This window comes from Diceros bicornis, chromosome 2, assembly GCF_020826845.1.
Source record: "Diceros bicornis minor isolate mBicDic1 chromosome 2, mDicBic1.mat.cur, whole genome shotgun sequence".
In the NCBI taxonomy this organism is placed as follows: Eukaryota; Metazoa; Chordata; class Mammalia; order Perissodactyla; family Rhinocerotidae; genus Diceros; species Diceros bicornis.
In genome coordinates, this window is record NC_080741.1 from 15,938,329 (window position 1) to 15,960,731 (window position 22,403).

Here is a 22,403-nt window from a genome sequence, read left to right on the forward strand (position 1 = left end):
GGAAATATATATAAATATACTCTCATTTACTTGTATATGCATTTAAAAGTCTTTAGAAGGATATATAAGAAGCTAATGCCTACGGGGGAGGGACAGGAATTATAAGGATGGGAAGAGGAGAAGAAAGGAGAGTTTCTATGTGTATCATCATATTTTTTGAACCATATAAAAGTACTAAATATTCAAATTAATTTTTTAAAGACTAAAAAGTTATACACGAAAATGTCACTAGTGGTGACAGAGTGGCGGAGTCATGGGATGTGGGGTTTTGTTTTGTTTCTTTTCAAAGGGTTTTTAAACATTGTGGGTTTTTAGACCACAAAAAATTCAAGGGAAAAACTTAAGTCAAACAAGAGAATTCTACAGACTTTCCATAAGGTCTCTTCCAGCTGAAAGCAGCTGTGATATACAATGGGGTGCCTTCTCACAAGGTCTGACTCTCATGCCCCTGGCTGCCTCTCTGGCAACCCCCCTGTGATTCGCCGGCAGTTGCCATCTGGGAAGCCAGCCTTGCAACATCTGGCCCCGGCCTAGGGAGCTTTCAGGGGGAAAGTGTTCCAGACAGCTGCTCAAGTGCCCCCCACCCAGGCCCAGGGTGGACTCTCGCCTCTAGGGGAATTAGAGTGAAGCACACTTTCCACAGGAACCCACCCAGCCTGGGGGGCAGGTCAGTGAAACCAGGGGAGACTCAGAACCAAAGGAACCCAGCAGGCAGCCGGGCATCCACCAGGAAGGGCTGTCACCCGCGCAGGGCTCCAGGGAACAGACAGGCCGACCTTACCCTGCACCTTGACACATTCCACCTGGCTGAAGGCGCTGTGCCTCCCAATGGCCTTCACGAACGTCCGGGCCTTCACACAGTAGGCAGCCCCCGGCTCCGTGGTTTCCAGGTGCACTGGAATGCCCCCGCTCCTCACCGTTTTGACGTGCTCCTTTAGGAGACCAGAAAACAGTTACACCCTGAGAGACACAGGACAGGAAAGGGCAAGAAGAGCCAGGGAAGGAAAGTGCAGATATTTCCCTTGGGGGATGCATGCAGAATGTTCCCTGTCATTCATTCATTCATATTTACTTATTAAGCACCTACTATGTGCCAGGCTCTGTTGAAGGCACTGAACAAAACAGAGAAAGTCCCTGCTCTCGTGGAGCTTACATGGGGAGACAGACAGTATATAATACACGTCAGGTGGTGATAAAGGCTGTGAAGAAAGAGGAAGCAGGGCAAGGAGGCAGAGTGATGAGGAGACACTAGCCGGTGTGGTTAGCGAAGGCCCCTCGATAGGGTCACATGTGGGCAGAAACCCAAAGGTCAGAAATCTGACTGAGCCAGGGCCTTGGCATGGCCACTGCTGCCAGGGGGATCAGTGCACAGGAGCACTGGAGAGGGTGGGCAGTGCTTCCCCAGGCATCCGTCCATCCACCCATCTGTCCATCCATCTGTGCACCCCTCCACCCGCATCCACCTGTTGAGGCCTGTGCTCCACATCTGAACCTGTGGAGGCTTGTCTGGGCCAAGCCCAGATGACTCAGGGTACATGCTCCTCTCTCAGCACTGGCCCTGCCAGTTACCAAGGGTGGGGAGTGGGCCCCACCCCAAAGAATCTGAGGGAGCTGCATGCTCCCCCATACCCAGGTTCTGATATGTCCCTCACACCACTCCATCTGCATGGCTGGCAATGCCATGTCCTGCCACTGAGCCCTGGTCCAGCAAGAGTAAATACTGGAAACCATTGTTATTGCCTGCCCCACCTTCCAGGGGAAGCTATCCACCCCACAGCCCCTGATGAGTAGGTGGTAGGGCATGTGCCCTGGACCCCTGATGCTGCCTTGAGGCCTGGGGTAACCCTGGCCTGAGAAGGGTCCATCAGACGCCAGCCAACAATCTGCAGCGACCCCTAAGCTTGGCCTGGTAAAATGAGCAGAACCAATCGGATTTCCTCTCCCAGGAATTTGGTCTTGGGAAACTGAATGCCTGGAGCTTGAAGCAGGGACAAAGGGGAGAGGACACAGCGAGAGGAAGTCAGGCCTGAGACTACACAGCCACAGGCACGTGTAGGAAGCAGTGATGAGGGATCGTGGGCTGGGTGTAAGCTGGGGAGAGGACCCACCAGAGGGAAGCACGGACTCCACAGGCGAGTGTGCCTGGGTAAGTGAGGCTGTGCTGCAGCCTGGCTCTGGGCCAGCTCTGTCCATAGATTCTGTGAGAGCCCCTTATTGCACCATATTAATCCTTATGATAAAGCCTACTTTTCCTTGTGCTGACTGGGGCGGGCCTCACCACCATGTCAGCTTGGACAGGGCCCCACAGGTCTCACTGCCCCGAGTGCCTGCTCAAGCTCCACTCCTGCTGCTGCTGCTGCTGCTTTGGCCATTCGCTCTGGGGGAACTGGCCTCCCGCCCATCCCAGCCTAGAGCAACCCCACAGGGAGGGGCAGCGCCCCATCTAGGCATTCTTGGTGACCCGCTGGCTCATAATTAGACAGGTTTATTCCTAACTCCTGGCTCTCCGCCCCAACTTCTGCACCCTGCCCAGATACACCCTCAAGAGGTTTGTGCCAGCCCCACATGCTTTTGAAATCATCCAGTTGATCTGGAACACCCTGGTCTGCTGCCCCTAAACATGCTAGGGAGAATGGCTGAGAAGACAGGCTGATGAAGGAGAAGAAATGCATTGAAAGATATTGTGGATCCAACTATGTTAGCATTTAAGGAAGGAGGCAGCCCCCATACTTCAGCAAATCTGGCCTCACAAGGCTCCTAGCCAAGGCCTGGGTTGGACCAAAACAATTCTTTAAAGAGGAGGATTGTTAGTCTACTCCCATCTCTCCTTTCCCACCCTTCACCCAGGCCACCCCAGACAGTGAGCACTGCAGGGGCCTGCTTTCCTCACCCACCCCACAGACTCCTTCCCTGAAGCCTGACTTAAAGGCCACGGCCAGAAGTCTCACCTTGGCACCAGGCTCCCTCCTCCAGTAGGCCACAAGGAACTCAAACTGGGGCCCCAGGTCTTCCAGCTCAATAACCAGGTGGAAGCCATTCTTGGTGACTTCCATCCTAGGTGGGGTGAGGATAGCTGTTGGCAAGACAAGGGGAGAATCAAAGCCAGCCCCAGACAGGATTGATTTCTGTCCTGGGAGACCATGGCCAAGTCATTGGTGGGAATATGCCAGGCTCGTGGGGAAGGGAGGGGGTTGGATGTAGCTTCACAGCATGCGGGAGCATGTACACCAATACTCGCTTGTACTCAGCAGGTGCTCAGTAAATGCTTTTTGAATGATGAGCAAATGAAAAAAAACCAAATGCCAAAGACTTACTACAATTCCTTTTTTCATTCCTCTCCTTGTCTATAATAAAGTCCTCTGTTCCTTCTTCAGGAGGCACACATACTCAAGAAAAGTGACTATAATACTCAGGTAAACATGATCTCTTTCTGTTTTAAAATTTTATAATCTGTGCTCCTGTTTTTACTTTTTTGGCAGAAATTGCTCCTCACCTTGGCTCATCTAAGTGAGCAGATGCTGTTTCTTAATGCTTGCCAAACAGCTGCATGAGCTCAGGTCCGTACCGAACACAGTCAGGGCCAGTCTTTGCCCCTTGGGAACGGACATCCTGGAAGGGGCAGGTGTGTCCGTATAGCTCACATAGATCAGAGATATGTACTGGCTGCTGATGACTCTCAAACCTCAGGAAATCAGCAGCCTGTGGATGGGTTGGCCATTCTATTCTTGGCCCAAGGATTCTTCATCTCATATCCTTAATGAGGGATCTTGGAAAGTCAGAGGATTTTACATATTCCAATAATCAACTCTAGAAATTACAGCTTAAGCACAAACACCATCTTTCACATTGTTGGATCCCAAACAGAGAGGCCAGCAGCCCCACACGGATACTTTCCCAACAGCAGACCAAGAGCAGAAGGGCCCGCATAGGCAGCCTCTAGTCCCTGGCTACTGATGGTGGATCCATACTTGCCTCTCAGATCCAGACACTGCAGGACCAGAAGGGCCACCTCAATGGCTGGTCTTGGCTTGGGAGGTAGAGTGGGGTGTGTTCTAGGCTAAATCTCCCTACATTAGAGTCAGTGAACACTCAGAAGAAAGGCAGTTCCTGGAGGGAGTTTTCAGAGAGCAAAGCATTTCCTGGCATTCGAAGAGCTGCCTAGACAGGGGAGGGAGGGCTTGGGAGTCAGGGACCAGCTATGCAAAACATACCCAGCTCAGAGTCTTCATGCGATCATGCAGCATGCTAGAACTACCTCTGCAACATCTCCAGAAGGAAAAGAGATGTTTGAATCCTCCAGTTTTAAGTCAAAGATGATTAGAATTGGATCCTCTGATCTCCATCTTTATTGAGAATAGAGTTTGAGTAAATAACCTAAAGTCATTTCATTTCAGAGAATTTTTTGACAGTGTTGGGGCAGGAACCTCTGTCCTATGCACTCTGCGTACTTATCTCATTTAATTCTTCCAGCAAGCTTAAGAAGGTAAACACTATTCCTTTTGTGCAGATGACATAACTCAGCCTCAGAGAGGTTAAGTGCCTGGAGGGACACAGTAAATGGCCAGAATTTGAGCCCACGTCTTTCCACATTTCTAGACTCTGCTGTATGGGGTGGTTAGCCTCTCTGCTAGTGGATCTCAAACCTGGATGTACATGAGAACAACCTGAGGGGAATTTTAAACTCCCAGTGAACAGGACACACAGAGATCGTTTAAATCAGACTCTCTGGGGATGGGCCCCAGACATAAGTGGTTCTAAAGCTCCCCTGTGATTTGAATGTGCATTTGAGGTTAAAAACCTCTGCTCTCAACAAGGCTTCCCTTTAAGAGTAGGAGATCCTTTCCAGAAGAGCCTTCAAACAAGTTTTTCACCTGCCTGGGGAGTAGTTGGGGTGGCCTTTTTCAAAAGCAAAAGAGCAGACTTACTAATGCCACTAGGAATCACGATTCCATCCTAGCTCCGTAGCTAACTCCACCTGCACAGGGGTCATACAGGACTGCATCTTCCGCCTTCTGGCGCAGGTACAGAGACTCCTGTTCCTCAGCTCTCCTCAGTAAGACCTTTTCCTCTTTATTTTGGCCTTCTCAAGCACAAGTTGTTACCACACACTGCTGCCCACATAGTTTTGTAGGCACTTTCTTATCTCTATCTGACCCGTGCCTTCCTTTCCAACAACAGCTACCAACCCCCAGCAATGGTTTTGGCTGGAGCCCCGTCCCCCAGTAACCAGAGGAAGGCGGTGCTGGGTACCGCCTGGGCATTGCGGGCAGAGGCAGAACTGCATCACCCTCCAGCGCCCCTCAGCCTCCGCTAGTGCCTGGTACTGGGATCCCACTGCCTCCACTATATCCTCCCAGTGCCTGGGGAAAGAGGCCTAGGCAGAGGAGCCCACATTCTGCACCAAAATTCCTATTGGTATCCCATTCCAGTGGTCCCATTCCTGCCCCTACCTCTTCCCTCCTCTGCTCTCTGGCTATCCTTAGGGCAATAACAATAATCATACTTACCAGTAGCTGAGTACTATGACTGGGAAGCACTGCACTGGGCATTTACACATGTCATCTCAAATAGTCCCCATGACTACCCAGTGAGGCAAACTGTTGCCCTTCTTACCGATGAGGAGGTAGGGACCCAGCTATCAAGTGACTGAGCTGGGATTTGAACCACATCTGTCTGACTCTAGAGGGCCAACTTCTCTTTGAAATCTATCTTCACCTTCCTCAGCCCCTTCCAGCTTGGGGTCCCACACATTCCTGATTTCCACCCAATCTCATACACTCCTCAGTAACCTCTGACTCATACCTTTACTGTAGCTGCTGCCCCAAACCGTCCTTTGTCCTCACTCACAGCAGAGGATCTTCTGCCACATCAAGAAAACAGAAGTCATCAAAGGCCTTTCTTGCATCTGCAAACTGGTCACATTATCGCCCACACCTGTCTCAGAGTAGGAGCTGCCTTGCTCCTTCCCACCTCAATCAGTCCTCCATCCTGTAGCCTGAACCCCATTCCCACTGTTCCATGAAGCCACTTTCTCAAGGACCCATTTAGGGCCCTCCTTCAGGCCTATCAGCAGCTCTTCTATTCTTCCCTCCATGACCCTCCACCTACTCACATACTGGGTCTTTCCCTCCATCCACTTTTTAAACCCAGAGGTTTTCCAGGATCTTGTCCTGGGTCCTCTTATCTTGTCCCCAGACAATCTCATCTGCTCTCAAGCCTTTAGCTATTAATTTTGTGTTGTGTGTCAGACCTTGACCTGTCTGAGCCCCAGGGCCTGATTTCCAACTGCCAGTCAGACATCTGTGGCATGATATCTTGTAGGAATCTCAATCTCAAAGAGCCCAAAGCCAGGAGTGTGTCCTATTCCTCAAGACCAGTTGCCCCTCTTGGGTTCTCTGCCTTCGATGACATGCTCACCAACCCCAACTGGAGGCTGGACACCATCATTCTCTCTCCCCACTCCATCTCCCAATAACTGGTACCAAGCTCTGTCCTTTTTAATTGTGCCATGCCCCTGGAATTTTTCCTTTCTTTCCCATCCCCTCCCCAACTCCTAGGGTCAGGACCCACCTGGCTCAGATGGACTGTTAGACTCCCCTCCACCCTCTTAACCTACCCTGCAGGCTTGTCCTACTCCACTGTACCATCCACGCGGCAGACAGTGATTGTTCTGTAAGACAGACCTGGCCTAGACTGTCTCTTCCTCCATGACCCCCCTCTACTGATTTGATCAAGCTTCATGTCACAGCCCTTCCCCATGTGACCAGCTGCTTCCTCACCCCTAGCCATCCAGCCCTTGCTCATGCTGTTCCTCAAACACACATGCCCTCTCACACACTGACCATTCCTTGCACTCTGCCATATTTGGCCACTTGTCTAGATTCTTCTCTTACTTCTTTCTCAATCATTTTCCAGGTACTAGTGCTATAGAAAAGTTATTTCCCAGTGACTGTTTGTGATGGCTCTGATAAATGTATAGATCCTATTGCACAAAGAAAGTGCTCACATAGGCAACAAATATGGGGTTAATGGGGCACAAGATGGGAGGCAGTATAAGATTTATGGAGGCACTACCAGGGCAGAAAGAAGCAGTTCTCGCCTCATCTCCCCGCTTCCAGAGCAGCCTTCCTCCCAGGTTCCCCACCACCGGCAGACTCTGACAGAGACCATCAGAAATGACTTCCAGTCTCCTTCAAAATGAGAGAGAGGGCATGTGGGAAGCAGTTGGCAATTTTTTAAATGAGTTGTTTGTATTCACAGTACTCTGGCTTTGCAAGACTAATTTGATGCTAAAAAGAATCCAGAAAGTCTCAGTGACTATGATTCCTGAAGGGGAGGCTGGTAGGGGTGGGAGAGTAAAGAGAGAAGTGCCTTACTTGAGTTTCGATTAAAGGGGTGCTTCAGGGCGCTCCAGGCTGAAGTCTGTGAGCCCAGAGTGGCCCTGACACGGAGGTTGTACGGCACAGTGGCAGTGATGTCATCAGTGATGTCACACTCAGGATCTTCCGTGGGTGAGCACCAGCTGCTGGGGATCCAGATGTGGCTCATGTACAGGCTCTCATACTCTCTGGTCACAGAGAAGAGAGCACAGCGTCACTCCAGCTCCTTCCACCCAGGCTCAGTGATGGTTGCAAGTAACTGCCTCATTCACCTACTTTTTATGGATCAGGAAAAGAAGCATTTGCTCCACACTCCAGTTTCTCCACTCTGCTTCCTCACCAACCATCCATTCTTCCTTACTCCTTTTATCACCAGACAAGGGAAACCTAAGCATAAACCCCACTCTGTCCTGGTCTCTCCATCCATGGTCACCCCCCAATCTCAGCCACTGTCATCCCTTGCCTTGCTGTGGTCTCCTGACTAATCTTCCAGCTTCCACTCCCGCCAATCTTCAAACCTTTCACCACTCAGCAGATCATGACATTTCTCTCCTTAATGGCTTCCAAAGCACTTAGAGTGGAATCCAAACTCTTCCGTATGGACTACAAGACTCTCTGGCCTCTCTCACTCTGCCCCTAAATGTGATGTTCCCTCCAAGCTGGCCTCCTTGCCATTCCTCTAACATGCTGAACTCTTTTTAACTTAGGACCTTTGACTAGTTGTTCGCTGTGTCTCAAATGCTCTGCCCCTGCTGTTCACATTGGCTGGCTCTTCCTGTCCCTCAGATATCGGCTTAATTATCACGTCCTCAGACAGACCTTCCATGACCACCTAATAAAAAGGAGCCACAGAGTCAATTCTCCATTGCATCAGCCTTTTAGCTTCCTCCTAGCACTGATTACTATCTGAAATTGCCTAGAGCAGTGCTGCCCAATAGAACTTTCTGTGATGATGGAAATGTTCTACATCAATTGTGTTCAATACGGTAGCCACTAGCCACCTGTGGCTATTAAGAATTTGAAATGTGTCTAGTATGACTGGGAAACAGACATTTTAATTTAATTTAATTTTAATTATGTGTCTAGTGTCTACCACATTGGACAGTGCAGACCAACTGTATTTATTTCTTTACCTTTTCACTGTCTGTCCCCTTCTCTACATATAAGCTTCCTATATCCAGAAACCTTGTCAACTGTACCCTTGAGCCTAGAAGAATGTCTACACATGTAGGTGCTCAGATTGTATTAATTGTGTATAGTATATCGAGCACCTTATGTGTTCCTGTTGCTCTTCAACAGCTCTGAGGGCCCGGACATCTGGAGAAGAGAGAAGCCTCCTTGGCCCCGGGGCCAGCTGACCTTTAGGGTCACGATTTGTTTTGGCTCCTAGGGACAAGCTCTTAGGAAAACTGAGGTCTCCCCCATCCCCAAAGGATCTGAGTCTCCAATGATTTATCCAGGTTAAGTCAGAGTCAAACTGATTTCTTAAGGTTTTCTTTAGCATTGGACAATGGACTCACTATTGAAAAGAAGCTCCAGCAAAATGCATTTAAACAAATTTGTGTTCCCAGAGAGTTCGCTGTCAAATCCACAGGACAATTTCCCTTGCTTCTTCAACCCTCCCAATGCCCATGCAGACAGAGGAGGCAGATCATGGGAAATAATCCGTCTCTGGGCTTGCAAAGCCTCCTTGAGCTCTGGAATGAGGGCTGTGCCTCCAGAAATCAAGTGCCATCTAAAGAAGAAAAACTAAAAAAACAACTCACCCCTGGTACTCGACAGAATAGTCTATTACTTCTCCAGGCACGATCACTGGGCTCCACGTCAAGAGATGCTTCATGTTGGTTGATTGCACAGAGAGGTTCTGAGGGGCAGGCAGAACAGCTGCTCCATCTGGGATGGAGGCAGATAGACAGGCTGACAGGTGGGCTCACATCGAGGGGATGACACAGCTTCAAATTAGTTTCTAATGAAAGGCCTCATGTGTTTACGAACCAGAAACAACTCTAATTTCATCATGCTTGTGTTAATGCTAAACTTTTGTTATCATCATTGTAATTCTGTCTTTGGTGATAAAATGGTATATTAATAGTAATAGTGGGCTGGCCCCGTGGCTTAGCGGTTAAGTGCCAGCGCTCTGCTGCCGGCGGCCCGGGTTCCGACAAGGGCGCGTACCGACGCACCACTTCTCCAGCCATGCTGAGGCCGCGTCCCACATACAGCAACTAGAAGGGTGTGCAGCTATGACACACAACTATCTACTGGGGCTTTGGGGGAAAAATAAATAAATAAATAAAATTATTAAAAAAATAGTAATAGTAATAATGGCTAATATTATCGGGCACTTAACCATGTTCTGTCTGGGCTATGCGCTAGATTGTTACACTATTATCTCATTTAACCCTCATGACCATACTGGGAGGTAAGGACCGTTAGTTTCTCCACTGTACAAATGAGAAAATAACAAAGCACGTTATTTACAAACTCTTATGTCTGATCCACCTAGAGGCAGGCTTGACTCTGCCACTAACTATGTGACCTTAAGCAAGTTGGGTAAACCTGAGCCTCCCACCCCTACATGGCAAACCCATGCAGGCTCCCATCTGCTTCTCTTCAGCTCCCTCTGCTGCTACTGCCATCCTTGGGACCAAAGCACAACGTTTCATGTACCCCAGCAAGGCCAAGTGGGGCATCAGCTGCCAGCCGGGAAGTGCAGGCTCAGGTCTGCTGTGGAAGGAGTCCAATCCAGACGGGCACCGAGCCAGCTCAGAGACCACCCAAGACAGACTGCAGGCCCCTGAGCCACTTGGGCCACAAGCATCTGCTCACACAGGTGTGTGTGGTGTGCCCAGAGTGTGCATACAGTGGGTCTACGGTTTGCACACAGATTCAAGGAAGCCTGTGAAGCTGAACCTGCACTCGTTAGGACGTTGGGCAGCCCCGGGGCTCATCCTTGCGTGTAACCCAAGGTGCAGTCCGGCTCTTCTGCTGTGGTCCTTCTCCCCCGACTTTCACACGCTCCCCTTTGAATGCCCAACACCTGCCTCTCTTGGCTCTTACAGTCACCAAGATAACATCTTCTCAACAGCATAATGTGTAGGGGGCTGGGGCCCTTGCCTGGGAGTTTTCATCTCTGTGCTGTCTCTGGATTGGCACCTGCTATTCGTTTTCAAACCCTGTGACCACTAGGGGATAGGGGGCTGCCTGGGACACCCCGCCTGGTGCACTTGCTTCTTCTCTAATGTAGGACTCTGGTGATGCACCTCCATCTTGCTCTCAGAATCCCCGGGCTGCGCTATGAGGAAACACCTGGGGTACCACAAGGGAGGCTTTCTGCCCTCCCCACCCTTAACTTTGCAGTCAACCAAGGGATGAAAAGGAAAAGGGCCAGCTGCAATGCACAGGAGGGCGGGGCATGGTCCTCTCTGACATCCTTCCTCGGTAAAGTATACAAAACATTTCTCTAGTCAGATATGTGGGGAATATAAAGCTATGTAAATATAAAGCTATAATTTGTAATTTTAAAACTCTCAAAAATGGAATCTCCAAGCCCAGATGGTTTCGCTGGAGCTACCAAATATTTAAAGAAAAATTAACACCAATTTTATACAATCTCTTCCAAAAAATAGAAGAGGAAAGAACACTTTCCAACTATTTTATGAGACCAGTATTACTCTGATACCAAAATCAGACAAAGATAGTATATATTTTAAAAGACAAAAACAAAAAAACTACAGACCAATATATCTAATGCACATAGATGCAAAAATATTTGACAAAATATTAGCAATCCAAATTCAATAATGTATAAAAAGGATTATATATCATGACCAAGTGACGTTTATTCTAGGTATGCAAGGCTGGTTCAACATTTGAAAATCAGTTAATGTAATCCACCATATCAACAAGCTAAAGAAGAAAAAGCACACAATCATATCAATTGACAGAAAAAACATTTACGAAATTCAGCAACCATTTGTGATTTAAAAAACAAACTTCTCTTCAAGTTAAGGACAGCAGAGAGTTATCTCAATTTGAAAAAGACCATCTACAAAAAACCTACAGCTAATATCTTCCTTAATGGTGAAAGACTGAATGCTTTCCCCCTAAAATCAGGAATAAGGCAAGGATGTCCACTCTCACCACTTTTATTCAACACTGTATTGGAAGTTCTAGCAACTGCAATAAGGCAAACAAAAGAAGTAAAAGGCATTACAGATTGGAAAGGAAGAAATAAAACTCCCCCTATTTGCAGATGACATGATAGGCTATGTAGAAAATCCCATGGAATCTGTTAAAAAAAAAACCTCCTGAAACAAATCAGTGAGTTTGGCAAATTCATGGGATACAAGATAAACATAAAAAATTAATTGTACTTCTATATACTAGCAATGAACACTTATACACTGAAATTAAAAATACTGTTTACAATCACTCTCCAAAAATGAAATACTTAGGTGTAAATCTAACAAAACATATCTAGGATTTATATGTGAAAAACTCCACAATGCTGTTGAAAGATTTCAAAGAAAACCTAACTAAATGGAGAGACATACTGTGTGCATGGATTGGACAACTCAATATAGTTAAAATGATAATTCTTCCCAATTGATATGCAGGTTTAACACAACTTCTATCAAAAGCCCAGCAAGGTTTTTTATAGATATAACAAGCTTTTTCTAAAATTTACAAGAAAAGGTAAAGGAACTAGAATAACTAAAACAATTTTGAAAAAGAATAGAGGGAGGAATCAATCTATCCAATTTCAAGACTTACGGTAATTAAGAATGTGTGATATTGGCAAAAAAAATAGACACATAGATCGATGGAACAGAATAGAGAGCCCAGAAATAGACCCACACAAATATGCTCAAGTGATTTTTGGCAAAGGTACAAAAACCATCCAATGGAGGAAGTACAGCCTTTCAACAAATAATACTAGACCAATTGGACATCTGCAGGCAAAAAAAAAAAAAGGAACCTCAACCTAAATCTCACACCTTATGCAACAGTAACTCAAAATGGATCACAGACTTAATGTAAAATATAAAGCTCTAAAAATTTTAGGAAAAAACATGAGAGAAAATCTTCAGGTTTAGGCAAAGAGTTTTCAGACTTGACACCAAAAGCAAGATCCATAAAAGGAAAAACTTATTATTGGACATCATCAAAATTGAAATCTTTTGCTCTGCAAAAGAGTCTGTTAGGAGGAGAAGACAAGCTACAAAACAGGAGAAAATATTTGCAAACTACGTATCTTACAAAGGGTTCATATCTAGGATATATAAAGAACTCGTAAAACTCAACAGTAGAAAAGCAAACAATCCAATGAGAAAATGGGCAAAAGACATGAAGAGATGTTTCACTGAAGAACACATATAGATGGCATATAAGTACATGAAAAGGCGTTCAACATCATTAGCGATTAGGGAAATGCAAATTACAACCACAATGAGATAGCACCACACAGCTATCAGAATGGCTAAAATTTTAAAAAGTGACAAAACCAAATCCTGGCGAGGATGCAGAGAAAGTGGATCACTCATAGATTACTGATGGGAATGTAAAATGGTACAGCCACTCTGGAAAATAGTTTGGCAGTTTCTTGTAAAACTAAGCTTGCAATTACCATACAACCCAGCAATTTCACTCTTGGGCGTTTATCCCCCAAAAATGAAAACTTATATCACACAAGATCTGCACACAAATGTCCATAGAGGAACTGGAATCAGCCCAGATGTCCTTTAATAGGCGAATGATTAAACACACTATAGTATATCCATCCATGGACTACTGTTCAGCGATAAAAAGGAACAAATTATTGATACATACAACAATGTGGATGAATCTCCAGGGAATTAAGCTGAGTGAAAAAAAGCCAATCCCAAAAAGCTACATACTGTATGATTCTACTCATCTAACGTTTTTGAAATGATAAAATTTGAGAAATGGAGAACAGATTAGTGGTTGCCATGGGTTAGGAACAGTGGGGAAGTGTGGGTAGGAGGAAGGAGGGTACAGGCAACAGGAGGTATTGTTGTAATGTTGGAACTGTTCAGTGTCTTGACTGTGGTGGTAGTTACGCAAACCTATACACACCCTTGCGTGCACACACACACATACACAAATGAGTACAGGTAAAACTGAGAATATCTGAATAAGATGGGTGGAGTGTATCAATGACGTCAATATCCTGACCCTGATATTATACTATAGTTTTGCAAAATACCGTTGAAGAAACCGGGCTCTCTGTATTATTTCTTACAACTGCATGTGAATCTAGAATTACCTCAACAAAATTTCAATTAAAAAATACAACCATAATGTCATCACAGCTAAAAAAAAATAGCATTAATTCTGATTATCTGAATGACAGCATACAATTTAAAAACTCATGATGGGGTAAACTCAAACAGGATGAAATGTACCTAGGAAAAATGTAAAGTTCTATAATTAGATTCAGTCAATTAAATCAGTGAAAGAATCCTGTTTTGGGAGGGAAACCTGATGATTAGGACACTCAAAGCTTTAAGTAACACACTCTGAGGTTGAATTCTGGGTATGTCTTTCTTCATGTGGGGGCGCCCAGACAGGAAAACAGCAAGAAATGTCCCAACTTTTAGGTGGCTCCATTATGTTAATGTAATAATTTGCACTTGTGTGACCTTCTGCTCCTACCCATGAAGTTCCAAATCTAACTCCATTATGGGCAAAGTACTCAGTCTCATTCTTGTATTAAAATGAAAACTGCTCCTTCTTTTGGAGCCCTAAAGGCAACATCTTCAATATCCTTATGCTATTTATATAGCATAGTCCAAATTTCGTCTCAGTTTTGCCCATGTTTATGTAGCGCACACACATTGGGTGTGAGATGGAAAATCAGTAATGCCCATAAATGCCGGGGGACATTTAAAGGGGTTACATAGAAAGTATCACGGCACTGCACGAGGATCATTTTATGCTAGGCGCTAGATAGGAAAGCGCCTATATTACAAGGCGGCAAATATATTTTCAGCTCAGATTCCAAGCTGAGAGTGACTCTTTCCACCTACAAAGGGTTTAGAAATCCCTTCCAGTTGTTAGAGAAGGCTGATTGTGGTCTTGAGAACACAATTAAAGGGAGAAAAAGAAAACTTTGTTATCCACACAGCATTCTCATTAACATGAAATGTCATCAATCCAGCAGGAGCAATGTGTATTCAAGTCAAGTCTCTGAAGAAAGCAGTTAATAAAGACTCTACTTGATGTAAACGTGCAAATGCAAAAACAAGGAATATAGTCAAGGGGGAAGGGGAGAGTAAGCTTGAAGTGTGGACAGGAAAGACAAATTGGCCACAGAGAGGAGGGTGCAAAATCTGGAAGAATTATTTCCTCAGCCACACGGGATGAGGGTTCTCACCAGAGCTCGAGAGAGATACTGGAACCCTCTGTATAATCTTTTGGTTCCTTGTGAATATTTATGCTTTCCTTACTTTAGAGAATTGTGTTATTCTCATTCTAGCGGTCTGACTCAGGGACCTCAAGAATGCCCACAGGATGAGCCTCTTTGGTGGTGTTTCCAATAGAGACTTGAGCTGGGTGACTGTGACCTGACTATTAAGATTCCGGTGCTCAGTGTGGGCAAAACTAGCTAAGCAACATTTTTTGCGTAGAGCTGCATTCACGACGCTGATCTCTCTCTCTCTCTCTCTCTCTCTCTCTCTCTCTCTCTCTCTCTCTCTCTCTCTCTCTCGCAGCCTATTACTGTTCTATTTCCATTGCAACAAATCATCAGAAATTCAGCATCTTAAAACCATACAGATTTATTATCTTACAGTTCTGCAAGTCAGAAGTTTGACACAGGTCTCACTGGGCTAAAATCAAGGTGTTGGCAGGACTGTATTCCTTCTAGAGGCTCTAGGAGAGAATATATTTCCTTGTCATTCCTAGCTTCTAGTGGCCACCTGCGTTCCTTGTTCATGGCCCCCTTCCTCCTTCTTTAAAGCCAACAACGGCCGGTTGAGTCCCTTTCATGCTTTGAATTTCTTCTGCCTCTTCTGTTATCCCATCTCTCTCTCATTGCATCCAGAAAAGATTCTCAGCCTTTAAGGACTCATATAATTAGATTGGGCCTACCTTGATAATCCAGGATAATCTTCCAATCTCAAGGTCTCATAGCATTAATCACATCTTTAAAATCCCCTTTTCCACGGAAGGTAAAATATTCACAGGTTCCAGAGATTAGAGTGTGTACATCTTTGAGGGACCATCATTCTGTCTACTACATGGGGCTGGCACTGCAAGGGATATTGGCACTATGAACTGACACTATGCCCTAAAATTTCTCCCTCAAATACCGTAAATTATTTCAAGAGAATTACCTTGTATATGACCAGAAGAAGAAAAGAGCAAGGCTGAGCTGGGACATGTCTGCTAAGCAGGCTGCTGGCATCACTCGCTGCCTAGGTAACTAGTACCTACATCCCAGCTTCAAAAGGTATGCAAACAAATTCACACCTCAGGAAAGTGATAGACTACGTCATGGTCTTAATGTCTGGTCTTTGGATCAGCAGCGTCACGTTCTTTACCCAGGAGCTTATTAGAAACACAGACTGCTAGGCTGCACCCTACACCCTATTGAACCAGAATCTGCATTTTTAACAAGATCCCTAGGTAATTCACATGCGCATTAAGGTTTTAAGAAGAACTGGTCTAGAGGCTATGATAGTGGCTTTCAACCTTGGCTGCCCTTTAGAATCACTGGAGAGGTGGGTTGCTTTTCTTAAGTTTTATTTGGAAATAGTTTCAGACTTACAGAAGAGTTGCAAAAATAGTACAGAGAGCTCCCATATACCCTTCACTCAACCTTCCATGTGTACATAACCATAGTACAATTATGAAAATTAAGATAGTAACATTGGCACAATATCATTAATTAAGCTCAGTCTTTATTTGAATTTCAACAGTTTTTACCCTACTGTCCTTTTTTTTTTCCAGTAACCAACCCAGGATTCTATATTTAATTGTCATAGCTAGTTAGTTTCCTCCAGTCTGCTCTCAGTCTGTCTTTGTCTTTATGACCTTGACGTTTTTGAAGAATACTGGTCAATTGTTTTGTAGACTATTCCTAAATTTGGGTCTGTCTTATGTTTTCTCCTGATTTGATTGAGGTTATACATATTTGGCATGTGCTCACAGGGAGTACATGTTGATATGTCTTGTTACTGGTCATGTTAACCTTGGTCACTTGGTTAAGGTGGCGTCTCCACTGTAAAGTTACCATTTTCCCCTTTATAATTAATAAATAACTTCAGAGAGATGCTTTGACACTGTACAAATGTTCTATTTCTCCTCAAACTTTCATCCATTAATCAATTAGCATCTATTGGTGGATATTACTTGCAACAATTATTGCTGTGATGTTCTAATAGTGATTTTCCTATTTATTAATTGGAATTCTGTAATGAAGAGCTGTTTTTTCTCCATCATTTATTTATTCAACTATATTTATATCAATATAGACTCATGGATATTTATTTTATTTTATTGTTACTTATTTTGTTACTCAAATTGTTCCAGCTTTGGCCATTGGGAGCTCTTTCAGAGAGGCTCCTATGTCCTTTTGAATTACACCCATCCCTCACTCTCTTTTTTCATGTTATTTTTATTATAGACTTTTTATTTTTGGAATAATTTTAGATTTACAGAAAAAATTACAGACAGTACACAGATTTCTGCATACGCTTCACCCAGCTGCCCCTAATGCTATTGGTACATTACTGTTAACTGAACTCCAGACTTTATTTAGATTTTGCCTGTTTTCCCACTAATGTCCTTTTTCCATTTCAGGATCCAATCCAGGATACTTATTGCATTGAGGCCTCTGTCCTTTTTTGAGCAGATCCTCACTTACCACAAGATGCTCCAGACTTATCTTATATTTCCTCTGCTCAGTCCTGGAATAAACCACTTCTCTAAGGAGCCCCACTCAGGGAGTACTGAAAAATCCAAATGCCCAGGAAGCACTCTAGATTAAGGCAGAATCTCTGGCTGTGAAATCCTGGCATTTGCAGTTTTAAAAGCTCCCCAGGTGATTCCAGTGTGCATGTGAGATTGAGAACCACTGATCCAGACCTTAGTTCTGTAGCTAAAGAATAGTTAAAACTATGAATGGTAAATCCCCAAATGCTAAAGACTTAAGCATATTTCCCAGCAGGCTCTTATGCTCCCTGAAGACAAGGGACTCTGTCTTGTTCACCTCTAATCAGCACCTAGGCCAGAACCAAGCACATAGGAGGTGCTCAGAAAAGCCGTATGAATGAAAACTGAACAAGCGAATTGAGCCTTGCCTTCCTCAGTGAAATGAGCCTCAGCCTGACTTCTTTTTTCCTAACCCCAATTTATTATACATTAGACCTTTTGGTTGCTCTGAGTTTTATGCTGAACACCTATTTCCTAAAATCTTGAGTCAGTGCTAAGGAAGCAACATAAAGGCTGCCCGCCACAAATCTTTGCATCTCCTCCCTGGCATGACACCATGCTGGCTTCCCCACACTGGGTCTGCTGTCAATTCTCCTCATTTGGGTCCTCTTCTGCCCTCTTTTACCTCCAACAGCACTTATGGTAAATGCATCAAAAAAGGTAGCACCAACTCCTTTATTTCTTTTACTTTGTCCCTCCTCCCTTTTTCTAGCCTGCTTCAACGCCTCAGCGTTTTCTGTAGCAAAGTACAAAAGGCGCAGGCTCTGGAGCCAGCCAAACTAGAGTCAAGTCCCAATCCTCCCACTTAGTAGACATATATAGTTGGGCAAGTAACTGAACCTCTCTGAGTCTCTGTTTCCTAGTGTGTAAAATGGGGATAATATCACCTACCTTACAGGATTGATGTGAGAAGTCAAGAGAACATTTTTGCTAATCTAGAGCACAGTGTGTGCTCAGAAATGGCAGTTGTGATAGTCATTCTTGTTATTATTGTTATTGGTAGTGGGGATCAGTTTCCTGAATCACACACTCTTCTTTGGAAGGGATAGGGCAAGGCAAATGAATTCTGTAAAAGAAAGCAAGAATTCTACCCTCTGTCCAGGGTCTAGAGTAACTTATAGAAGTTCATTTAGAATTTTCAGAATTCACTGCAGGCACTTAGACAATTCAGAGGAAATGGTCAAAATTGCATAAAGCCAACCTCAGCTAAAGTAATTACCTGCTGACACCATCTGTTTGTGTAACCAACAGATAAAAATAACTAACGCAGGGGGGAATACATTGACATCTTCAGAGTGCTTTTGTTTGTAACATCTCATTTAACCCCTCCCAACCTCATAGTGGCTATTTTGACCATTTTACAGATAAAGAAACCAAAGTTATATGATACCGTCACTGAACTAGCAAGTGATAGAGTCAAAACTCACGCACAGGTCTTTCTAGCTCTGACATCCTTGTGGTTTTTTTTCTTCTGTGTAAGTTTATAGGTGTCAGAAGAGCACACTTACCTCCAGGTCTGTTTGAAACGGGAGTTTTAAGGAAAAGGCTTAAAAGACTGAACTGCCTCATTGAAGAAAACATCAAATTAAAAAATGGGTGAAGGGGGTCAAAAGGTACAAACTTCCAGTTATAAACTAAATAAATCATGGGGATGTAATGTACAGCACTGTGACTATAGTTAATAATACTGTATTGCATATTTAAAAGTTGCTAAGAGAGTAGATCTTAAAAATCCTCATCACAAGAAAAAAAAATTTTGTAACTATGTATGGTGATGGATATTAAGTAGACTTATTATGGTGATCATTTTGCAATATATACAAATATCGAATCATTGTGTTGTACACATGAAACTAATATAGGTTATACGTTGATTATACCTCAATAAAAAAAAACTCAGATGAGGCCTCTTCATCTTCTCCCTTTGGCTTAGTAGAGAAGTGTTTTCCTGGCAACTTGTTTGTCCCACCAACTAATCAATCGTCAACTAATTAACCAATCAACCAACATGCTTAGCCTATGCTAGGGGCTGTGGGGACACGAGGAAAGATACCCAGACCCCTCCCCCCCATCAGGCCAGTGCAGGAAACAGAAGTAACCCACCGAAGCAGAGTACATGGGGTCATGGGTCAAAGGAGAGAGAAGTCTGGGAAGGATCTATACAGGGGGGACCCATCTGGAATGATGATGGGAGGATGGGCGTGGGATGGGGAAAGGAACTGGAGATGGTACTTCTGGTGGGAAGTCACAACAATAAAGGCAGGAGGTGGAAATGAGGATGTCATATGCCAACTATGAAGACAGAAGCCACCTGTGGTCCATATTTGTTTTCAAGGAGAAGTGAGAAACAGGATGGGGGTCTGAATATGCTGGGTCATGAAACAAACAGCAGATCTGAACATCAAGTGCTGACCAGTTGGGAGCTGTGAAGGTTTATGAGCTAGGCAAGGACGCCATAAATTTGATGTTTAAGCCAGTTCTAAACATTGCAAATCACCCTAGCATTGATTTGTTGCTTGATTTAAACTAACTAGAATAATTAGTTCTCATTGTTAAAAAAAAAAAAAAAGACAGAACTACTCAAGGCTTCCACCAACGCTGCAAAGTGCCCAATACTTTGGAGTATTAAAATTAGAAATTTCTCTTAAATATGATTCAACAAGAAGAAACATCAAAGGCTAAGGAGCTGCAATTTTGGAATAATAAAGCATGTAGGTACAAGCAGCCAGGAGTGAAGCAGAGAAAATTATGTAATCTTACTGGCAGGGAAAATGCCCCAAACCAAATATTTTTTTAAATGCTATGGAGTACCTGACTGCTACCTTTTCTGCAGTGACCAGGAGAGAAATCTAATTTTTATAAGTCTCGTACCCAATATTAAGGTTGCAAATTATGTCTTTTTATTCATGTTTATTTTGTTAGAATCTTTATTTTACTTTAACCTATCCTTACAGTTAACATCTCCAAGGCACACACAGAAAACTGAGATACCCATGTTGCGCATTTTAAAACTAAATAACAAAATGCACTGAGTTCTGCTAACCTTTAGACTATTGGTTTTGATGTTTTATCTTGCTAGAATTTTCTGTGGACATTAGCAGAGAGATTTCCAAACAGAATGCAGGCCTTTTCATTTCTTTGGGATGCGGGGATGGAGGTTTAGGAGGTGAGAAACCTTTTTTAAAACAGACATAAGATGTTCTATGCATATGTTGCAACTCAAAACCCTGGGAAAGTATTTTTCACCTTCTTAACCTATATTTGAGTCCCAGACTATTGGCTGTATTCTAATTCATACTTACCTATGAGCAAACACGGAATCGAGGCGTAGAAAAACCACATGATTTGTTGAGATTTCTTCTAGAACCATCAGGAGGGTCTGTGTTTGGCAGACTCAGCTTGACCTGGAACACTGTTTCCTTCCAGAATGAAGCATTCTGTCCATCTCGGCCATCGTTGCTTCAGAACACAGATGTGGGAGCTGAGGTCTGAGTTGCTGTGAAGCCTGAATTGTTCTGGAATGAGGAGCCGGCCCAGACAGCTCAGAAGGGGCGGGCTGTGCAGCACCCTCCTTTCTGCCCAAACTCAGGTGTTGCCACAGGGGGCGTGGCCTAGGAGAGTTCCAGAGGAAAGGTAACTCTGGGGAGCTAGAGAATCTACATGGAGGAGATCCTTAGACCATAGGGTCTGTCCTGAGGGACCCTGGCAGTCCTTAGAGGCCCCATTGGCAGTGAGCAGGCAGGATTATCTTACCTCTCATCAAATAGCTCTCCTCTTCCAAGTCTCCATCTTGTGATTCATTCAAGCTGGGTACTGATTAGCTCTTTTTACATAGCTTTTTACATAGCTCTACATACCCACTTCAAAAAAGTAGAGAAGTTAAAAAAATTTTTTTAATACCTTTAAAAAAGTCAGGGGTGAAGAAGAATATATAGCTTCATATTTGCTTGCATTTGCAAAAAGAAAACCTGGAAGGAGACATAGAAACTAACAAGATTGGTTACCTTGGGGCAGAGGGAGTGGGAATTGGGAAGATGGAGAAAAATGGGAACGAGACTCTTCACAGTATATCTTTTTGTTTGGTTTGTTTGGGTGGTTTTTTAATTTTTTTTTTATTGTGGTAAAATACACATAAAATTTACCATCTTAACCATTTTTAAGTATACAGTTCAGTGGTATTAAATACATTCAAATCTTTGTGCAACCATCACCACCATCATTCCCATAACTCTTTTCATCTTGTAAAACTGAAACTCTATACCCATTAAACAATAACTCCCCATTCTTCCCTCCCCCTAGCCCCTAGCAACCACTATTTTACTTTCTATCTTTATGATTTTGATTACTCTGAGCACCTCATAAAAGTGGAATTTTGCAGTATTTATCTTTCTGTGACAGGTTTATTTCACTTAGCATAATATCCTCAAGGTTCACCCATGTTGTAGCACATTGCAGAATTTCTTTCCTTCTTAAGGCTGAATAATATTCCGTTGTATGTGTATACTACATTTTGCTTATCTATTCATCCATCTATGGACACTTGAGTTGCTTCCATGTTTTAGCTGTTGTGAATAATGCTGCTAATGAACTTGGAGGTACAAATATCTCTTCAAGACCCTGCTTTCAATTCTGTTGGGTCCCATATATCTTTTTATACTGTTTGATGACTGAACCATGTGAATATATTATTGAAAAACTAAAAACAATTTTAAAAAGTGGAAGGAAAATCTTATGATAGGGTTTGGCCCCTTAAAATGTCAGCTTTTTAAAGAGCCTAAACACTCGACATGTGCAAATGCATTAGTGGAAAGAACATGGGTTTTAGAGTGCAACAGGTTTTGGTTCCAGTTTCAGAACTTATTTGCAATATAACCTTGGAACATTAATCACTTAATAATTCATTAAACGAATATTCACTGAGGGCCCACTATGTGCTAGATCCTGGGAATTCAATAGTTCCTGCCCTCAACCAAGAACTTCCCAATAGTGGAGAAGATGGACATGGGAATAACTATAAATCAATGTTGAAAATGAAGTGACAGAAATATTCACAAAGGAATATAA

The 22,403-nt window shown here is 43.8% G+C and overlaps 1 protein-coding gene across 1 annotated transcript in view; it reads right to left on the reverse strand.

The window, feature by feature from the left end:
* The window catches only part of IL20RB (interleukin 20 receptor subunit beta), a 29,266-nt gene extending 8,218 nt beyond the window's left edge, over positions 1–21,048 (reverse strand). The window contains exons 1-5 of the mRNA XM_058549101.1: positions 20,642–21,048; positions 9,146–9,272; positions 7,377–7,567; positions 2,949–3,073; positions 782–932 (exon numbers count right to left, since the gene is read on the reverse strand). Of these exons, the coding sequence (XP_058405084.1) occupies positions 782–932; positions 2,949–3,073; positions 7,377–7,567; positions 9,146–9,272; positions 20,642–20,681 (634 nt within the window). The 5' untranslated portion in view covers positions 20,682–21,048. The remainder of the gene's footprint in view (positions 1–781; positions 933–2,948; positions 3,074–7,376; positions 7,568–9,145; positions 9,273–20,641) is intronic.
* Positions 21,049–22,403: the final 1,355 nt, after the last annotated feature.